This window comes from Vitis riparia, chromosome 13 (assembly GCF_004353265.1).
Source record: "Vitis riparia cultivar Riparia Gloire de Montpellier isolate 1030 chromosome 13, EGFV_Vit.rip_1.0, whole genome shotgun sequence".
NCBI classification, from domain to species: Eukaryota; Viridiplantae; Streptophyta; class Magnoliopsida; order Vitales; family Vitaceae; genus Vitis; species Vitis riparia.
This window is the reverse complement of record NC_048443.1, coordinates 28,963,834-28,979,421: the sequence shown is the minus strand read 5'-3', so window position 1 is coordinate 28,979,421 and position 15,588 is coordinate 28,963,834. Positions and strand designations below refer to the sequence as shown.

The 15,588-nt window shown below is 36.4% G+C and overlaps 2 protein-coding genes and 1 pseudogene across 4 annotated transcripts; 1 reads left to right on the top strand and 2 right to left on the bottom strand.

Annotated features, from left to right (window-relative positions):
• LOC117928518 overlaps positions 1 to 9,316 on the top strand; it is a 55,503-nt pseudogene extending 46,187 nt beyond the window's left edge.
• Positions 829 to 8,072, bottom strand: LOC117927468 (putative disease resistance protein At1g50180). Its single transcript, XM_034846952.1, has 3 exons — positions 6,996 to 8,072; positions 1,465 to 3,283; positions 829 to 1,181 (listed from the first exon to the last, which is right to left on the bottom strand). Exons 1-3 carry the CDS (start codon positions 8,035 to 8,037, stop codon positions 1,172 to 1,174), a joined length of 2,871 nt encoding a protein of 956 aa, XP_034702843.1. The 5' UTR covers positions 8,038 to 8,072; the 3' UTR covers positions 829 to 1,171.
• A 94-nt stretch (positions 9,317 to 9,410) lies between the features above and the next one.
• LOC117927833 (disease resistance protein RPP8-like) lies at positions 9,411 to 14,053 on the bottom strand. 3 transcript variants are annotated; one of them, XM_034847526.1, is made up of 4 exons: positions 12,980 to 14,053; positions 10,902 to 12,683; positions 10,422 to 10,520; positions 9,411 to 9,824 (listed from the first exon to the last, which is right to left on the bottom strand). In XM_034847526.1, exons 1-3 carry the CDS (start codon positions 13,710 to 13,712, stop codon positions 10,495 to 10,497), a joined length of 2,541 nt encoding a protein of 846 aa, XP_034703417.1. In that variant the 5' UTR covers positions 13,713 to 14,053; the 3' UTR covers positions 9,411 to 9,824; positions 10,422 to 10,494. The 3 variants fall into 3 exon arrangements, with proteins under 3 accessions (XP_034703417.1, XP_034703416.1, XP_034703415.1); XM_034847525.1 differs by having other exon boundaries at positions 9,411 to 9,814; XM_034847524.1 differs by having other exon boundaries at positions 9,411 to 12,683.
• Positions 14,054 to 15,588: the final 1,535 nt, after the last annotated feature.

The following is a 15,588-nucleotide window of genomic DNA, read 5'->3' as shown; positions in this document are numbered from 1 at the left end:
ATTGTGACAGTTAAAAATCCTTCTAGAGTTTCTGTTCTTGAATGTACTGCAGAGAAATCTTCCACTCCCCACTTTCAGGACAGGAGTTTTTGTCCCACTTTGTTGGGTAAAATAGTCGTCTTTAGGAAAACTAAATATTGGAAGATGGAAATACATCATTCATAACGAGTTGCATTGTTTTTAGTAGTAGTGAAGTCTTCAATTATTACCTTATACTTTTCCACAGATGGGGTTCACTTATCTGCTGAGGGAAGCAAGACAGTTGTGGAGGAGATACTGAAGCTGCTGAAGGAAGCTGAATGGGAGGCAAGTCTACGCTGGAAGTCCATGCCCACTGAATTTGGAACCCATCCTTTGCCTATGTTTCCTACATGGGAATACTCCCCCAAAACTAACACAAAACCAATATGCATCTTCATTGCCCAGGACATGCAGAGAGAGAGAAAGAGAGAAAAAAAAGGGAAATAGGACAGAACTTGAGATTGACAGATGAATATCTACATATTTTATAGTGCTATTGCTCATTGGAAGTGGCCAAATATGTGTAATTAAAGTAATTGTTACGTACAATGCTGCATTACATATTTTATAGTGCTATAGGTGCAGTTCAATTGTTTGATTTACTGTCTAGTGGTTGGTAGCTCCCCACTCTTGTTCTATGCTATGAAGATGATGTTAGAAAAATGGCGATTTCCCTTTTTCTTTGTCTGGATCAGTATATGGAAGCACAAGCTGCTTAAAAAAAACCAAAGAAACAAGGGGGAATTTTATTAAAATATCCATTTTCTTTTGGCACATAACATGACGACAGATGCAAAGTCACAACCATCAGAAAAAACAATACCAGATTCAGTCATAAACAAGCCAACACACCAATTGAAAAGAAAGAAAGAAAGAAAAAAATCGTTGGAATATTGTGTTCAGATCAAATAAATCTAATATCATGTAGTAGCACGCTTAATATAGTTGATAAGACAGTAACGAAGCCGCATCCATGATGTATAACATGCATGATTCAGTGAAAGGTGGAGGACTCCGTCATTATTCCAACTAGGCTGCTTGCTAACAAGTAACAATTGCCATTTACCATTACTTCTCCATAATCCATTCCCATTGGACTGAATCTGCAATCCAAGTTTTTCTTCATGGGTTTCTGCCTCTCCTTAGATACTCACCCATCCCTTAAACATGGAATCATAGTTAGAAGGACTTCTAAAATTATCTGTTAATAAAAGAATATTGAAATGGAAGGGCTGTTGAAATTAATAGCAAGTTTGAAGAGAGCAGTAATTTTGAATAAACAAACAAATAGTTGAATAATAATATGATGTGAAGGAATTTTTGGGGAGAATGAAAATCTGTAGTCATACAGTTGGTGGATAAAAATTGAGTGATTGCCAATTGTTTTCTAACGTGTTTGTATACGTGGAAGGAGAAAAGAACGAGTAGAAATAAATGACTTACCAATAATTCATGAATGAGATGGAGGGCACGTGTCGGACTTTGTAGAAATCCTCCCCTTCTATTCCATTTATCACTTGAAGCCTCTGCATGAATTCATTGGGCATAGACCCAATTTCCAATATCTGAAGCGTAGTGATATATCTCAACCCTTCAGGAACCATTTCCAATGATAAGCATGCGTCAATCGATAAATGCTTTAGACTAGGCATTGCACTTTCGTCCACCCACAACCTTTTTAAGGCATAGACAGCGAAAAGTTGCAAATATTTGAGTTGAGGGAACCCATTTGCAGAGAAAACCATTTCCTCCCCAGAGTAAAAATTAGAGCATAAGTACAGGGTTGTCAAGTTAAGAAGCTTCTCCAGAATTGGCATCGGATCCTGTCTTAGGCGAGACTCCCACAAGGTTAACTTGGTGAGGTTCGGAGGCAAGTGGTGGTGCTCAGGTAGATTGCTTATTGCTCCTCCTAGGTATACCTTATAAAGATGTTGACATATCGATAATTGCCTCAGATCTGTTTCTTCCATGGTGGCCCTTACTTCATCCAAAACCAAGGACTCGAGGTTGTTTGAAATGGGACAGGAGGGATTGAGGATCATCACAAACTCTTTAAAGCTTTTGATATTTTTTATCAGCAATTTCCTAAGCTTGGTCAACTGGGCCAAATCTTGTACATCCCATTGTTCTCCATCAAAGTTTTTTAGTGTCTCCAAGTTGCTTAGGTTGTCCCATTGCACCTTACTATTATCCACCTTAAGCTCTAGAGGAAGGTAGAGATGCCTTAGCCATTTCATCCTTCCTATCACTTTATTTATTCCAAAACAATTTATCGGTTGACCATCGACACAATAAAATCGTAAATCCAATGTTTGGATACAACCTAAATTTCTTATAGATGATGGGAAACTTGGCAAAGAAGCAAATTTTAAACTTAAGTACTTCAAGTGTATTAGGTTGCCTAATGCCTTAGGTATATTTTCTTCCAAAATAAGTTCCTCAAGACTTAACACTCTTAATAATTTGAAGTTCTTCCAGTCAGTCTTTCTCAGCACCCAGGGGATTACCGATGAATCTCGCATACTGAATATTAGCAGAGACCGAAGGTGTGTACCATTTTGTGGGTTCAAATTGACATAGCTATTGGCATCTTCATCTTCATTTTTAGACGGTAGTCTAGCCTCTTCAACACTCTCTAAAGGACCGCATTGATCCAGATATATGGCACGTCTTCGGACTTTATTTGAGGTGCGTGTTGTTGGCATGGAAGATGAAAATGTCTCCATCTGCTGAAGATTGACAATCTCAAGAAAATTTTCTTCCTGTGCCTTTGACAAGCATAAATCTCGCATAAGGTCATGTAGTCGGCAAGTTTTGACTCTTCCATTTGAACTCCTTCTTCCTACTTGAACCATACACCTTCCAATTAGCTCATCGAGATACCCTTCTGCAACATCCTCCGATGTTTCTTCTCCCACTCGTGACACAATCCCTTCGGCCACCCACATTTGTACCAAAGTTTTTGTGTGTATTTCGTGGTCCTCAGGGAAATGGCCCAAATAGAGGAAACATGATTTTAATTGGTATGGAACATCTTGGTAGCTGAGAGCTAACACATCCGACACTCCACTACCTTGCTGCTCGTATTTGTCTTTACCTTTTCTCAAGTATGATTTAGTATGTTTATGAACCCTTTCCCATTCATAGGTATGGTGTTTTGTAGCCAGAAGTCCTCCAAGCACAACAATCGCCAGTGGCAAACCTCCACAACATTTAGCCATTTCCTTTCCCAACAACTCCATCTGGTTAATAGTGGTCGGATCTAGAAAATCATAAGAAATTGATTAAGAATATTATGGTAAGCATTCTAATGAGGGTAATGCAATTTAGCATAAAAATCTCATGTAGCATAAAAAGTAACCAATTTACAAGACTTTCTTTGTGTTTCTCTTTCTTATACAACATATACTAGTCATCAATCTTCTAAATAGTTTTTGTAAAATTACACCATTTTAATAGATAAATTATACAATTATTCATCCATAACTCACAAAAAGTTGGAAAAAAATTCAAAGTCCTACCATGAACATGGGCAACATAACCTAAGAGCTCAAATCGGTCCCATGTTTTAATTTGTAACCCTAATTTCAATTTATTATTAGACCAAGGTTTTTTAACTTATGTTTTGATGATAACAAAATAAGGATTAGATTTAACGTTTTCTAATTTAGTGAATTAGACAAGAAGATTTCCATAGAACTATCTTGTAGAAGATATATGGAGAAAAGAGAATATCAAGAAGGTTTACATAGATCATTTTTAGGTTACTTTTATGTAAGATTGTGGTTTGTACTAAGTTAGGAATGCATATTATTATTAAAGCACCTAACATGTCAAAACTCATCCAATTGATTTCAAACGGGCCTTGAATCTTTTCAAAATTGGATGAAGAATTTTTCTAAATAAAAACTACAATTGATTAGTGTTATTCATGGTTTAAAAAGTTTTCAAAATGTTAAGGAGTTTATCTTGTTTGGTTTCCTCAAGAATTTTATGTTAAAGATGCAAAAGTTTCTCAAATTATGGAACTCACTTATGTTTTTTTTTTTTTTGTTTTTTTTTTCGAAACAAATATAATAGGTTAAAGATATATTGCCACTCCTACAAATTACTTATGAAGGCACCAACCAAGTAAAAGAATTTAAGATAAGTATCTTTGTGAATAATTATGATTGTTTTCAATGAAAATTTTTGAATCCATTGGTGAGATGTTTACTAAGTTTATGAAGATTATAAATAAACTTCATGGTTTGGGAAAGACCTTCATTGAAGTGGAGAAAGTCAAAGATTTTGAGGTTTTTATCAAAATAGTGTGAAGCTAAGGTGATTGCCATCCAAGAAGTTAAAGATCCCACCACACTGCCTCTTGAAGAACTAATTAGGTCACTTATGACTCACGAGATACACATGAACAAGCATCAAAGAGTTAAAGAAAAGAAGAAATATGATATTGCATTCAAAACTTTACCAATTGGCGATAAAGAGGGGGAAAGTGAAGATGAAAACTTTGATCTCATTTCTAAGAAGTTTATGAAGTATATCAAACCTAAGAAGATCAAGGGAGGAAGACTTTATCCAAAGAAAGATAAAATGATTTTTGCCAAAGAAAATGAAGTTTTGAAAAAAAAAAAAAAAAAAAAAAGAATGACTCATATCCTCTCTTGAAAAATTTCCAATGGATAAGAGATTTTCAATATGATTTAGTAAATCGAAAAATGTATTTTTGATGAGAAGGGATAAGGTTACAAGCCTCATAAAAGTGAAAAGTATTATAAAAATTATTTTGTGAAAGAGACTTTAGAAAGTAATCTAAGCACCATTTGTAATTTTTATGGGGGAGGTAGTTATTTTAGTTGTAATTGCCCTTTAATGTCATATTTAGTGTTTATGACTAGAATCATCAAAGAGGAGGGCTGTCTTCTTTTTGTCTCTTTTTTCTTAGTGATTTAGAATAGCGTAAGCAATCAGATGTAGGAGAATGTCTAGGAATTTACATTTCAGGATTTAGATAATATTGGTGTTGGTATATTCTTTTTATTAGTTATTAGAATCCAGATATAGGAACTTGTATTGATTGGATACGGAAAGAGAAGACTACTTATTTTTTTTGTGCTTTGCTAGGTAAGGTATACCAAGAAAAAAACCTATTTAACAATGTTGAGAATGTTTACAGTTTATAATTAAATTTATGAAAGATTTTTGTTTTATATTTGATTGATAATCATATTATAAAGTGGAAGATATTTTAGACATTTGCATCAAGCTCAAACTTCCTTCTTCCATATGTGCTCCTCCAGAAGAACACACTAGAATAAGAGGTAGAAATTCATTGGTGGCATATTTGATCAAATGGGTAATTTTCTCACCTATTACAAATCCCATACTAGCCCCCATAAACTGAAATTCCATAACTCTGCTATGGGAATACCATTTAAATTGGAATTTGCAACGGATACAAATGTTGAATTCCAAAGGAGAAAAATGATAACCTTTTAGGAACAAAAAAATATGAGTATTAAAGTTAATTGAATATGATTTGTAGGGATCCAACCAATAAGAAAAGAAGATACGCTTACCTTGAAACAATGTAAAAAAAGGGATTATCGACATTGAGAATTTGTTGGTAATGATATCTCTCCTAAATTTAAAATGCCTTAATTTCAATATCAATTTGCAAAGTATAAATCATTGATTTTTTTTTTTTTTTTTAAAAATCATCTTTTGATTTATCATATGAATGCAAGTGCTTAATATTTTTCAAATCAAAAGAAGTCTTTGGAAAAACTTGATTTACTTTGATGATGAAGCAATTTTTGTTTTTGATTTATAAAACTTTTTTGCTGAGAGATTGTAAAAGTGATGATGAGTTAAGGATTGAAGAAGAATATTGATAAAACTTGACTTCACAACAAGGAAAAATGGAAAAGAATGCAAGGCCAAATGAAAAATAAAAGAAAACTCTACATTAAAGAGAAAAAGCAAATAAAGAATCTTAATAGGCTTAAAGATAACACCACTTATCATCAAAGAACAAAATTAATTCAAGAGGGGTAAAAGTCTCTGTTCTTATCTTAGAAATACTTGATTTCTTTTTCTTTTTTGCTATTTTATCCTTTTGATTTAAAATTTTCATGAGGCAAAATAGATAATATTTTGAATTATGATCATGCATAGAAAAATCTTTAATAATCTCATCAAATGGGTAATAATTGCTAGCATAAGGCTGAGATAAAAAAAAAAGAAGATATAATTTATGAAACCTTAGGAAATATAAAATGCTTATGTGCTTGCATGTTTCAATAATCTACCTTATGCATGCTTATTGTTGCATTATTTTTGTAAATGAAATTGCATATATTGCCAATTTTCTCATTTAATTTCCTTTATATTTTTCTAAATCATGTTTTGTCTTGTATGCTTTTGATCTTAAACTTGTACTAGCAAGTTTATTCAAATTGTAACGTTATAAGATTGCTCGAGTGTGGGGATTGCATGAGGGGATTTGCCAAGCATGGGATAATATTCGAGGACTTTAGTGTTAGACATCTCCTCATGAAAAGGTTCATTGGAACTATAATTTAATTGTAAAAGTTTGAAGGCTTTGTTTTGATTGACAAGCCTGAGAATAGTGGAACCCAAATTTCATTTGGAGTTTGATGAAAATGGATGTAAGTAGGGTTACGTTGAGCCACAATTATAAAATCTAGTTTAAAATTTCTCTACCAGTTCTCTCTTTATTTTATATACAATTGTTCATTCATCATGTTTTCTATGTATTTCTTAAATAGCCATTTGCATTCATCTAAAATCATATTTGTAAAAACAGGAGAAAGAAACCAGTACCCAATTCACCTAGGTTGGTTTAGCATAAACCTAACATTTACTTCTCATCGTGACAGTCCAATGTTGTAGCTATGAAATCTAATTGGAAAGGAAAATAATAGAAAAATGCTTTTGGATGTGTTGAAAAATACCTCTCTTATCATCTCTGGGGAATGCTTTGGTTCGAAGAAGCTCCCAACTCTTCTCCTCAGATAAAAGCTCTGGTTGGTACAAAAAGCCTTGTGGATCCGCATATGAAGCCACTGCTTGGATCCGAGTGGTGAGCAGTATTTTACTACCCGCCTTATGCAGTGGAAAGGCAGGTTTTAGATTCTCCCAGTCCCCTATTTTCCACATATCATCCAGAATCAAAAGACATTTCTTTTCCTCTTGAATTTTATACACGCTCTCGAATAGCTCCTCATCCCTCATGTTGCGGATTTTCTTTTTGTGCTCTTCATTAGCAGAGGTGAGCTGGATCAATATTCCTTGTACAACATCTCTGATATTGAAGTATTGAGATATGGAACTCCAAGCAACATGGTCAAAATGACGCCTAACATGAGCATGATGATAAACCTTCTTGGCAAGAGTAGTCTTTCCCAGACCCCCCATGCCGCATATGGAAACAACCGAGCATATCTTGTCTGGTTTCATCAACTGTTCCAGCAAAATCTCCACGCCATCCTCCACCCCAACTGTATCTTCATCGACAACATGGGAATAAGTCCTCCTAGGCAATCGTTGGCTCTCAGTTCTGAAACCAGAGCCTTCTCCTTCTGCTATGCTCCTTATGTTATAGCTTTGTAAACTTGCAGTCAGACGGGAGATTCTGCTTTTTATGGCGTCAATCTCTGTTCCAACCTCATGGAGTGCTTTAAATTCTGATAAGAAGCAAGCATACCTCTTGAGATTGTTTTGGAGGCCGCTTCTCCTGCTCAGCGCAGCCTTGGAGGCATAAGTCTCTATGATGTCCTCGGTATCATAAGCTGCCTCTCTGATTTCTGCAACCCAATTGCGAATAACCTCACTTTCATATTGTCTTGCATCTGCATCTCTCAGAAAGCATTTCATCGTCCTTAGCTCAGCTTGAATTTCAGTAACTTTGTCGCTCACCCCATGTAAGAAACTTGCCTGTTGGATTAACAGGTCACCTAGCCTTTCCACAGCAAAGGAAACAATAGCCTCTGCCATTTTTCTCTTTTTGTCTTTCACAGAAACCTATTTTGGCTCTTAATTTGAATTGATGGTAGGTTTAGAGGTATTCTGTTGTGTTTTTGAATGTTATGGACGGAAGAATCACTTCTTTGCTTTGGGATATTGGCAATTGATATTCTACTCTCCTACTCAAAGAATCTCTACTTCTTCCAAATATACTCTGCGGCTGGGGTAAGTTTATTCAGTTGTGTTATTGAGTGTTCTGGATGGAGGAATCACTTCTTCACCTGGGCATATTGGCAATTTCTTTCTCCTCTTCTACTCAAAGGTTCTCTTTACATCCAATTCTACTTCTTACAAATATTCTCTGCAGCTCGGGAGGGAAAACAGGGGTGTCAGCTGATTTTAAACAACTAGAGTCTACCGGACACGCCCCATTTCCAATTGTGAGGTTGGAGATACTGATTTTAACAACTCGACCTCTCTCTCCAATCTTTTGGAGTGGTCTACCTGTGGAAAAGATCCAAGCATACCTCTTGAGGAGGTTTTGGACACTGCTGCTGGGCAGAGGTTACATCGCAAGCAATTCCTTCTCCATTCCAATTAATTACCAACACTAGTCTCCTGAGCTCCATTTGCAAACTGCTCAACTCTGTCACTCACCCAAATTACAATTCAGCTCCCATATATGATATCTCTGTGACCATGGGAAAGCAACATGTCAATGGTGTGTGGGTCAAGGCGCTTGGATTCCAATTACCAAAAGACAGAAGTATAGCTCAAGGATAGTACAGAGTAGAATCAACCCAATCATACGGTCCTCCTTTTCAATGATCTTCTGTTTGTGAAGATGAATAAAATAGATGCTTGCATATCATTTTCTTGTTTTCCTCAGATTTACATTTTAGAGCTACTTTGATGGCTAGAAGTTTATAGTGTAGGAAGTTAAGTTTCATTTCCTTTTCCAAAGATGGGATTGATTTATCTGCTGAGGGAAGCAAGATAGTTGTGGAGGAGATACTGAAGGTGCTTAAGGAAGCTGAATGGGAGCTTAGCTACTCCATGCCCACTGAATTTGGAGATGACTCCCCAATCCTCATTGATGGAAAGACCACCTTGAATTCCTCAAATGGGACCTTCCACAGGAAGATTCAATGGGACTAATTAAGTTACCAAATGCAAATCTTTATTGCGCAGGACATGCAAAAGAGTAAAAAGGGGGGAAAAAAGGAAGATGTATTGTTTAATATCCCAGGATATAGATGCAGTTCAATTGGTTGATTTACTTCCTACTGCTTGCCATACTTGTGCTATACTAGGGAGATGATGTTAGAACAATTGGGGTTTTCTCTTTTTCTTTTCTGGATGGGCATATGAAAGCACAAGCTGTTAAAAAAGCCAAAGAAACAAAGGGAAATTGCATTGAAACAACCACTTTTATTGTACACAACAGGACAATGAAGCATCACAAAAAAGCACAATCTGAACCTTCCAAAAACAATCCCGACATCAAGAAAACTAGCAAAGGTTTTATGGCAACACACCAACTATTAAGAGGAGAAAAAAAAAGACAGAGAGAGAACATTGTTTTCAGATCACAGACAGTTGAATTTCATCTACCACAGCACGCATTCTACTTAGTAAAAGAGTACTGGGCATGAAGCAGTGAAAGGTGGAGGACTACACTAATTTCCCAATTAGGCTGGCTGCTCACAAGTCACTGCTGCCATTTAGCATTACTTCACCATCAGGGCCTATTGGATGAAATCCATCAGTAAGTTTTTCATTCAGTGGTTGCTCCTTCTCTCTTCATCTTTAGGTACCTCATAATCAAAATCATGGTTAGAAGCGGCATTTCAACAATTTAAGGCTGTTAAAATAAGTGAAACTTTGATTCATAACTTCAATCTACGGGTGCTCGAAAGCAACAACAAAATGTTGTCCTTAACATGTTTTTTTAATGCACAAACTCATCTAAAAGCATTAACAGCCAGGAATATTGGTTGAGGAAGCAAATGCTTAATTATTTTTCATATCTTGCAGTTGATGTATGAGCTTTCCATAAATAGTTGAATCCCTGAAAACAATGTGTATTTTTTGGGGCAAAGAAAAGGAACTTGGTCCACTACAAGTTGTGTTTGTGGTATATTAAACAATTGAATTATTTAAAAACCCCTATATTTAAGCAAATTTTCCTCAAATGGTTAATTTTTTTAATGCGCTATTAGTTTAAACAAACAAATGGTTGAATAATAATATGACATGAAAGATTTTCTTTATTTTTTTATTTTTTTTAAGAATTTTTTATGAAGAATGAAAATTTGTAGTCAAGCAGTTCATGGGGAAAAATGGGGTGCTCGCCAGTTTTTTGGTGTGTTTGTATGTGCAGAAGAAGAAAAGTAAAAGTACAAATGACTTACATATGGGATGGCCAAGTAATGAGATGGAAGGCACCAAGTTGGACTTTGTAGACATCCTCTCCTTCTCCATTTATCACTTGAATCCTCTTTGCGAATTTTCTGGGCATTAACTCAAACTTCAATTTGTTAAGGATAGTGATAGAAATCCTCTCCTTCGGCAATCATTTCTAATGATTTATAGTTAGCAATTGTTAAACTCTCTAAGACTAGGCATCATACCTTTGTCCAATATCCTCAACCTTAAAAAGCAATAGATGCTAGAGAGTTGCAGACATTTGAGTAGAGGGAAATCATATGAAGAGAAAATCATTTTCTCTCTCAATATATAACATATGACATGATGAAAGAGTTGTTTGAAAGAATTTTTGGTAGAATGAAAATCTGTAGTAAAAAAATTCATGGATAAATGTGGAGTTCTTGCCTTTTTTTTTGTGTTTTTTTATATGTAGAAGGATAAAAGAAAAAGTACAAATGACTTACCAACAATTAATGAGATGGAGGCCACATGTTGGACTTTGTAAAAATCCTCCCCTTCTTTTCCATTTATCACTTGAAGCCTCTCCATGAACTCTTTGTGCATATACTTGATCTCCAATGCTTGAAGGGTAGTGATATACCTTAGTCCTTCAGGAACCATTTCCAATGATTTGCATCTAACAATTGTTAAACTCTTAAGATTAGGCATTGCACCTTTATCCACCCTCAACCTTCTTAAGTAATCGATATAGGAGACATGCAGATACTTGAGTCGAGGGAACCCATGTGCAGAGAAAACCATTTCCTCCCCAAAGTAACAGTCAATCTTTAAGTGTAGGGTTGTCAAGTTAAGAAGCTTCTCTAAAATTGGTATCGGATCCTGTTTTAGGTGAGACTCCCATAAGGTTAACTTCATGAGGTTTGGAGGGAAGTGGTGGTGCCCAGGCAAACTGTTTATTTCTCCTCCCAAGAATAGCTTATAAAGATGTTGGCATATAGATAACTGCCTTAGATCTGTTTCTTCAATTTTGGAACTTACATCATCCAAAACCAAGGAATGAAGAATGTTTGAAATGGGACAAGAGGGTTTGAGAATTACCCCCAACTCTTTAAAGCTTTTGACATTATTTATCTTCAATTTCCGAAGCTTGGCCAAGTGTGCCAAATCCTTTACAGCCCATTGCTTTGCATTAAAGTTTTTTAGCGTCTCCAAGTTGCTTAGGCTGTCCCATTGCACCTTGCTGTCATCCATATTAAGATATTGAGGAAGGCAAAGATGTCTTAGCCATTTCATTCTACCTATCACATCACGTACTTTAGAGCAAGTTACCCGATGAACACTGACAAGCCGTAAATCTAAAGTTTGGATACAACTTAAATTTCTTATGGATGATGGAAAGCATAATAGCTTAGCATATTTAAGACTTAAGTACTTCAAGTGTATTAGGTTACCAATTGCTCTTGGTAATTTTTCTTCCAATGAAAGTCCCTCAAGACTAAGCACTCTCAATAGTTTGAAGTTCTTCAAGTCCAACTTCCTCATCATCCAGTGGACTGAATTTTTTGTTGGTGGATAGAATATTAGGAGAGATCGAAGGTGCATACCATTCTCTACGTTCAAGTTGGCGTTGCTATTAGCACCTTCATTTCTATTAACAATCTCCATATGAATAGATTGATCTAGATATATGGCACGTCTTCGGACTTTATTTGGAACGAGTGTTGTTACTCTAGAGGATGAAAATGTCTCTACTTCCTGAAGATTAATAATCTCAAGAAAGTTTTCTTCTTTTGCCTTTGATGAACATAAATCTTGCATAAGGTCATGTAGGCGACAAGTTTTGACTCTTCCGTTTGAACTTACTCTTCCTGCTTGAACCATACACCTTCCAATTAGTTCATCCAGATACCCTTCTGCAACATCTTCCAATGTTTCTTCTCTCGCCTCTGATATAATCCCTTCAGCCACCCACATTCGAACCAAAGGTCTGGTTGGTATTTCATAGTCCTCAGGAAAATTGGCTAAATAGAGAAAGCATGATTTTAAGTAGTATGGCAAGTCTTGATAACTTAAAGCTAACACATCAGACACTCCACTGCCTTGCTGCTCGTAATTATCTTTGCCTCTTCTCAAGTATGATTTAATATTTCTTTGAACTCTCTCCCACTCATAGAATGTGTGTTTTGTAGCTAGAAGTCCACCAAGCACAACAATAGCCAATGGCAAACCTCCACAATATCTTACCATTTCCTTTCCCAACTCCTCCACGTTGGCAATGCTAGGATCTACCAAATTATGAGAATCTGATTAGAAATATTCTGATAATTAACTATTACCAAGAAAAACAAAATTACTTGAAGAACTAGAGTAATGCAATTTCTTGGGGAAAAGTTCAAATTCCAGCATGGACCCAAGCTAGAAGCTCAAACTGGTCCCATGTGGTACAGCCCTTGTTTCAATTGACTTGTTGCTTTGACAACTCAACCTTGTGTTATAGCTAATTTATAAAATGGAACTGACAAAAGATAGAATAGAAACTGTTCAGAGGAAAGCCCAATTTTGGAGGCACAATGAGAAATACCTGTACCATCATCATTTCTAGTTGGCAATGCTTTTCTCTGAAGAAGCTCCCAACTCTCCTCCCCTGTTAAAAACTTTGGTTGGTGAAAGAAAGCCATGTTTGGATCCACAATTGAAGCTGCCTGGCACCGAGTGGTGACCACAATCCTGCTGCCCTCCTTTCCAATTGGAAAGGCAGGTCTTAGACTCTCCCAATCTTGTCTTCTCCACACATCATCAAGAACCACCAGACATTTCTTTTCCTCTTGAATTTTATACAATCTCTCCAATACTTCATCATCACTCATGTTGTCAATTTCCCTTCTCTGCTCTCCCGAAGGAGATGTCAATTTGATCAGTATTCCTTGCACAACAGCTCTGATGTCCAAGTATTGAGATATGGAACTCCAAGCAAAATGATCAAAATGACGCCTGACACGGACATGATGGTAAACCTTTCTAGCAAGAGTAGTCTTTCCCAGACCCCCCATACCATATATGCACACAACGGAGCATCTCTTGTCTGGTTCCACCAGCCGTTCCACCAAAATCTTTGTACTTTCCCCCACCCCAATTGTATCTTCATCATCGAGGTGGGAGTAAGTTGGCCTACGGATCAGTTGTTGCCTGCTATTTCTGGAACTTGAGCTTCCTCCTCTAATTTTATTTATGTCATACCTTTGTAAACTTGCAGTGAGACTGGAGAGTTTGTTTTTTATGGCATCAATCTCTGTCCTAACCATGTGGACTGCCATAAGTTCAGAGAAGATGAAAGCATACCTCTTGAGGATATTTTGGAGACCCCTTCTCCTCCTCAGCGCAACTCTGAAGGCAAAAGGTCTTCAGCATCATATGCAGCCTCTCTAATTTCAGCATTCCAATTGCAAATCATCTCATCTTCATCTTGTTTTGCATCCGCATCCTTCAGAAAACATTTCATCCACCTAAGCTCAGCCTGAATTTCCGCAACTTTATTAGTAACCCCATATAAGAAACTTGCCTCTTGAATTAACAGATCGCCTAGCCTTTCCACAGCAAAGGACACAGTAGCCTCCGCCATTTTTTCTGCTGATACTTGTTCCTCCAAGAGGAAGGATGGAGGAGCCGTGGAAAAGTTGGATTGCCTCTTTGATGTCTTCTACTCCTCATATCTCACTTGTATTTTGATATAATTTAAGCAAAATTACATTGACACCCCTCTCATTAAATACATGGCTATTATTTTTTGGAGGCTTTCTCCAATAATACACCCTCTTTGCACACGGGGAATCAAACAAATAAAGCAGAAACATAAGGCTGGCAAGTGGGGTCTGTGATACATATCCTGGATGTCATGTTTTCTTGGTTTCTCTTACAAGATTTCAATTCTAATTTTGAATATTCAGTAATCTCTATGACGTGAAAGAATTTTTGGGCAGGATGAAAATTTGTAGTTAAACAGCTCATGGATTAAAAAATAAAAAATAAAAATTGGAATGCATGCCATTTTTTTATTTTATTTTGTGTTTGTATATGTAGAAGGAGAAATGAAGAAATACAAATGACGTACCAATGGTTAATGCTATGGAGGGCATGTGATAGTGAGATCGATGCAGGGCATGAGTTGGACTTTGTAGAAATCCTCCCCTTCTTTTCCATTTATCACTTGAAGTTTGTCCACAAACTCTCTCGGCATATAGTCAATGCGCAATTTCTGAAGGGTAGTGATACATCTCAGTCCTTCAGGAACCATTTCCAATGATATACACATACCAAGCATTAAACTCTTGAGACTAGGCATTGCACTTTTATCCACCATCAACCTTTGTAAGGAGAAGGTATGGAAGAGTGGTAGATATTTGAGTCGAGGAAAACCTTTCTTAGAGAAAACCATTTCCTCCCCAGTGTAAAAATCAGACCATAAGTTAAGGATTGTCAAGTTAATTAGAAGCCTCTCCAGAATTGGCATTGGGTATTGTTTTAGATGAGAATCCCTCAAGGTTAACTTAGGAGGGAAGTGGTGGCGTCCAGGCAAGTTGCTTATTTCTCCTCCTAAGAATAGCATGTAAAGATATTGACACATCAATACTAGCCTTAGATCCACTTCTTCCATTTTGGTCTTTACAAGATGTAATCTCAAGGAATGAAGGTCGTTTGAAATTAGACTAGACGGTCTGAGAATTACCTCCAACTCTATAAAGCTGTTGACATTAGTTATCTTCAATTTCCGAAGCTTGGTCAAGTGGGCTAAATCTTGTACAACCCATTGTTCTCCATCAAAGTGCTTTAGCATCTCCAAGTTGCTTAGGTTGTCCCATTGCACCTTACTATTTTCCACATCAAGATATCGAGGAAGGTAGAGATGTCTTAGCCATTTCATCCTACCTATCACATCATGTGTTATAGAACAAGCTATTCATTGATTAATACTGGTAAACCGTAAATCCAATGTCTGGATGCAACCTAAATTTCTTATAGATGATGGGAAGCATAAGAGCCTAAATTTTTTAAAACTTAAAGAACTTCACTGTATGAGGTTGTCAATTGCTCTAAGTAATTTTTCTTCCAATGAAAGTTCCTCAGGACTTAACATTCTTAATAATGTGAAGTTCTTCAAGTAAAACTTCCTCAGCATCCAGTGGACGGCAGCTG

Bases quoted from the DNA above. Each gene is read 5' to 3' on its own strand.
- LOC117927468 (XM_034846952.1), bottom strand. From the start codon at position 8,037: ATGGCAGAGGCTATTGTTTCCTTTGCTGTGGAAAGGCTAGGTGACCTG. The intron at 3,284-6,995 runs GTATTTTTCAAC...ATGATTTTCTAG, and splicing joins CCCCAGAGATGATAAGAGAG to ATCCGACCACTATTAACCAG.
- LOC117927833 (XM_034847524.1), bottom strand. From the start codon at position 13,712: ATGGCAGTCCACATGGTTAGGACAGAGATTGATGCCATAAAAAACAAA. The intron at 12,684-12,979 runs GTATTTCTCATT...ATAATTTGGTAG, and splicing joins TAGAAATGATGATGGTACAG to ATCCTAGCATTGCCAACGTG.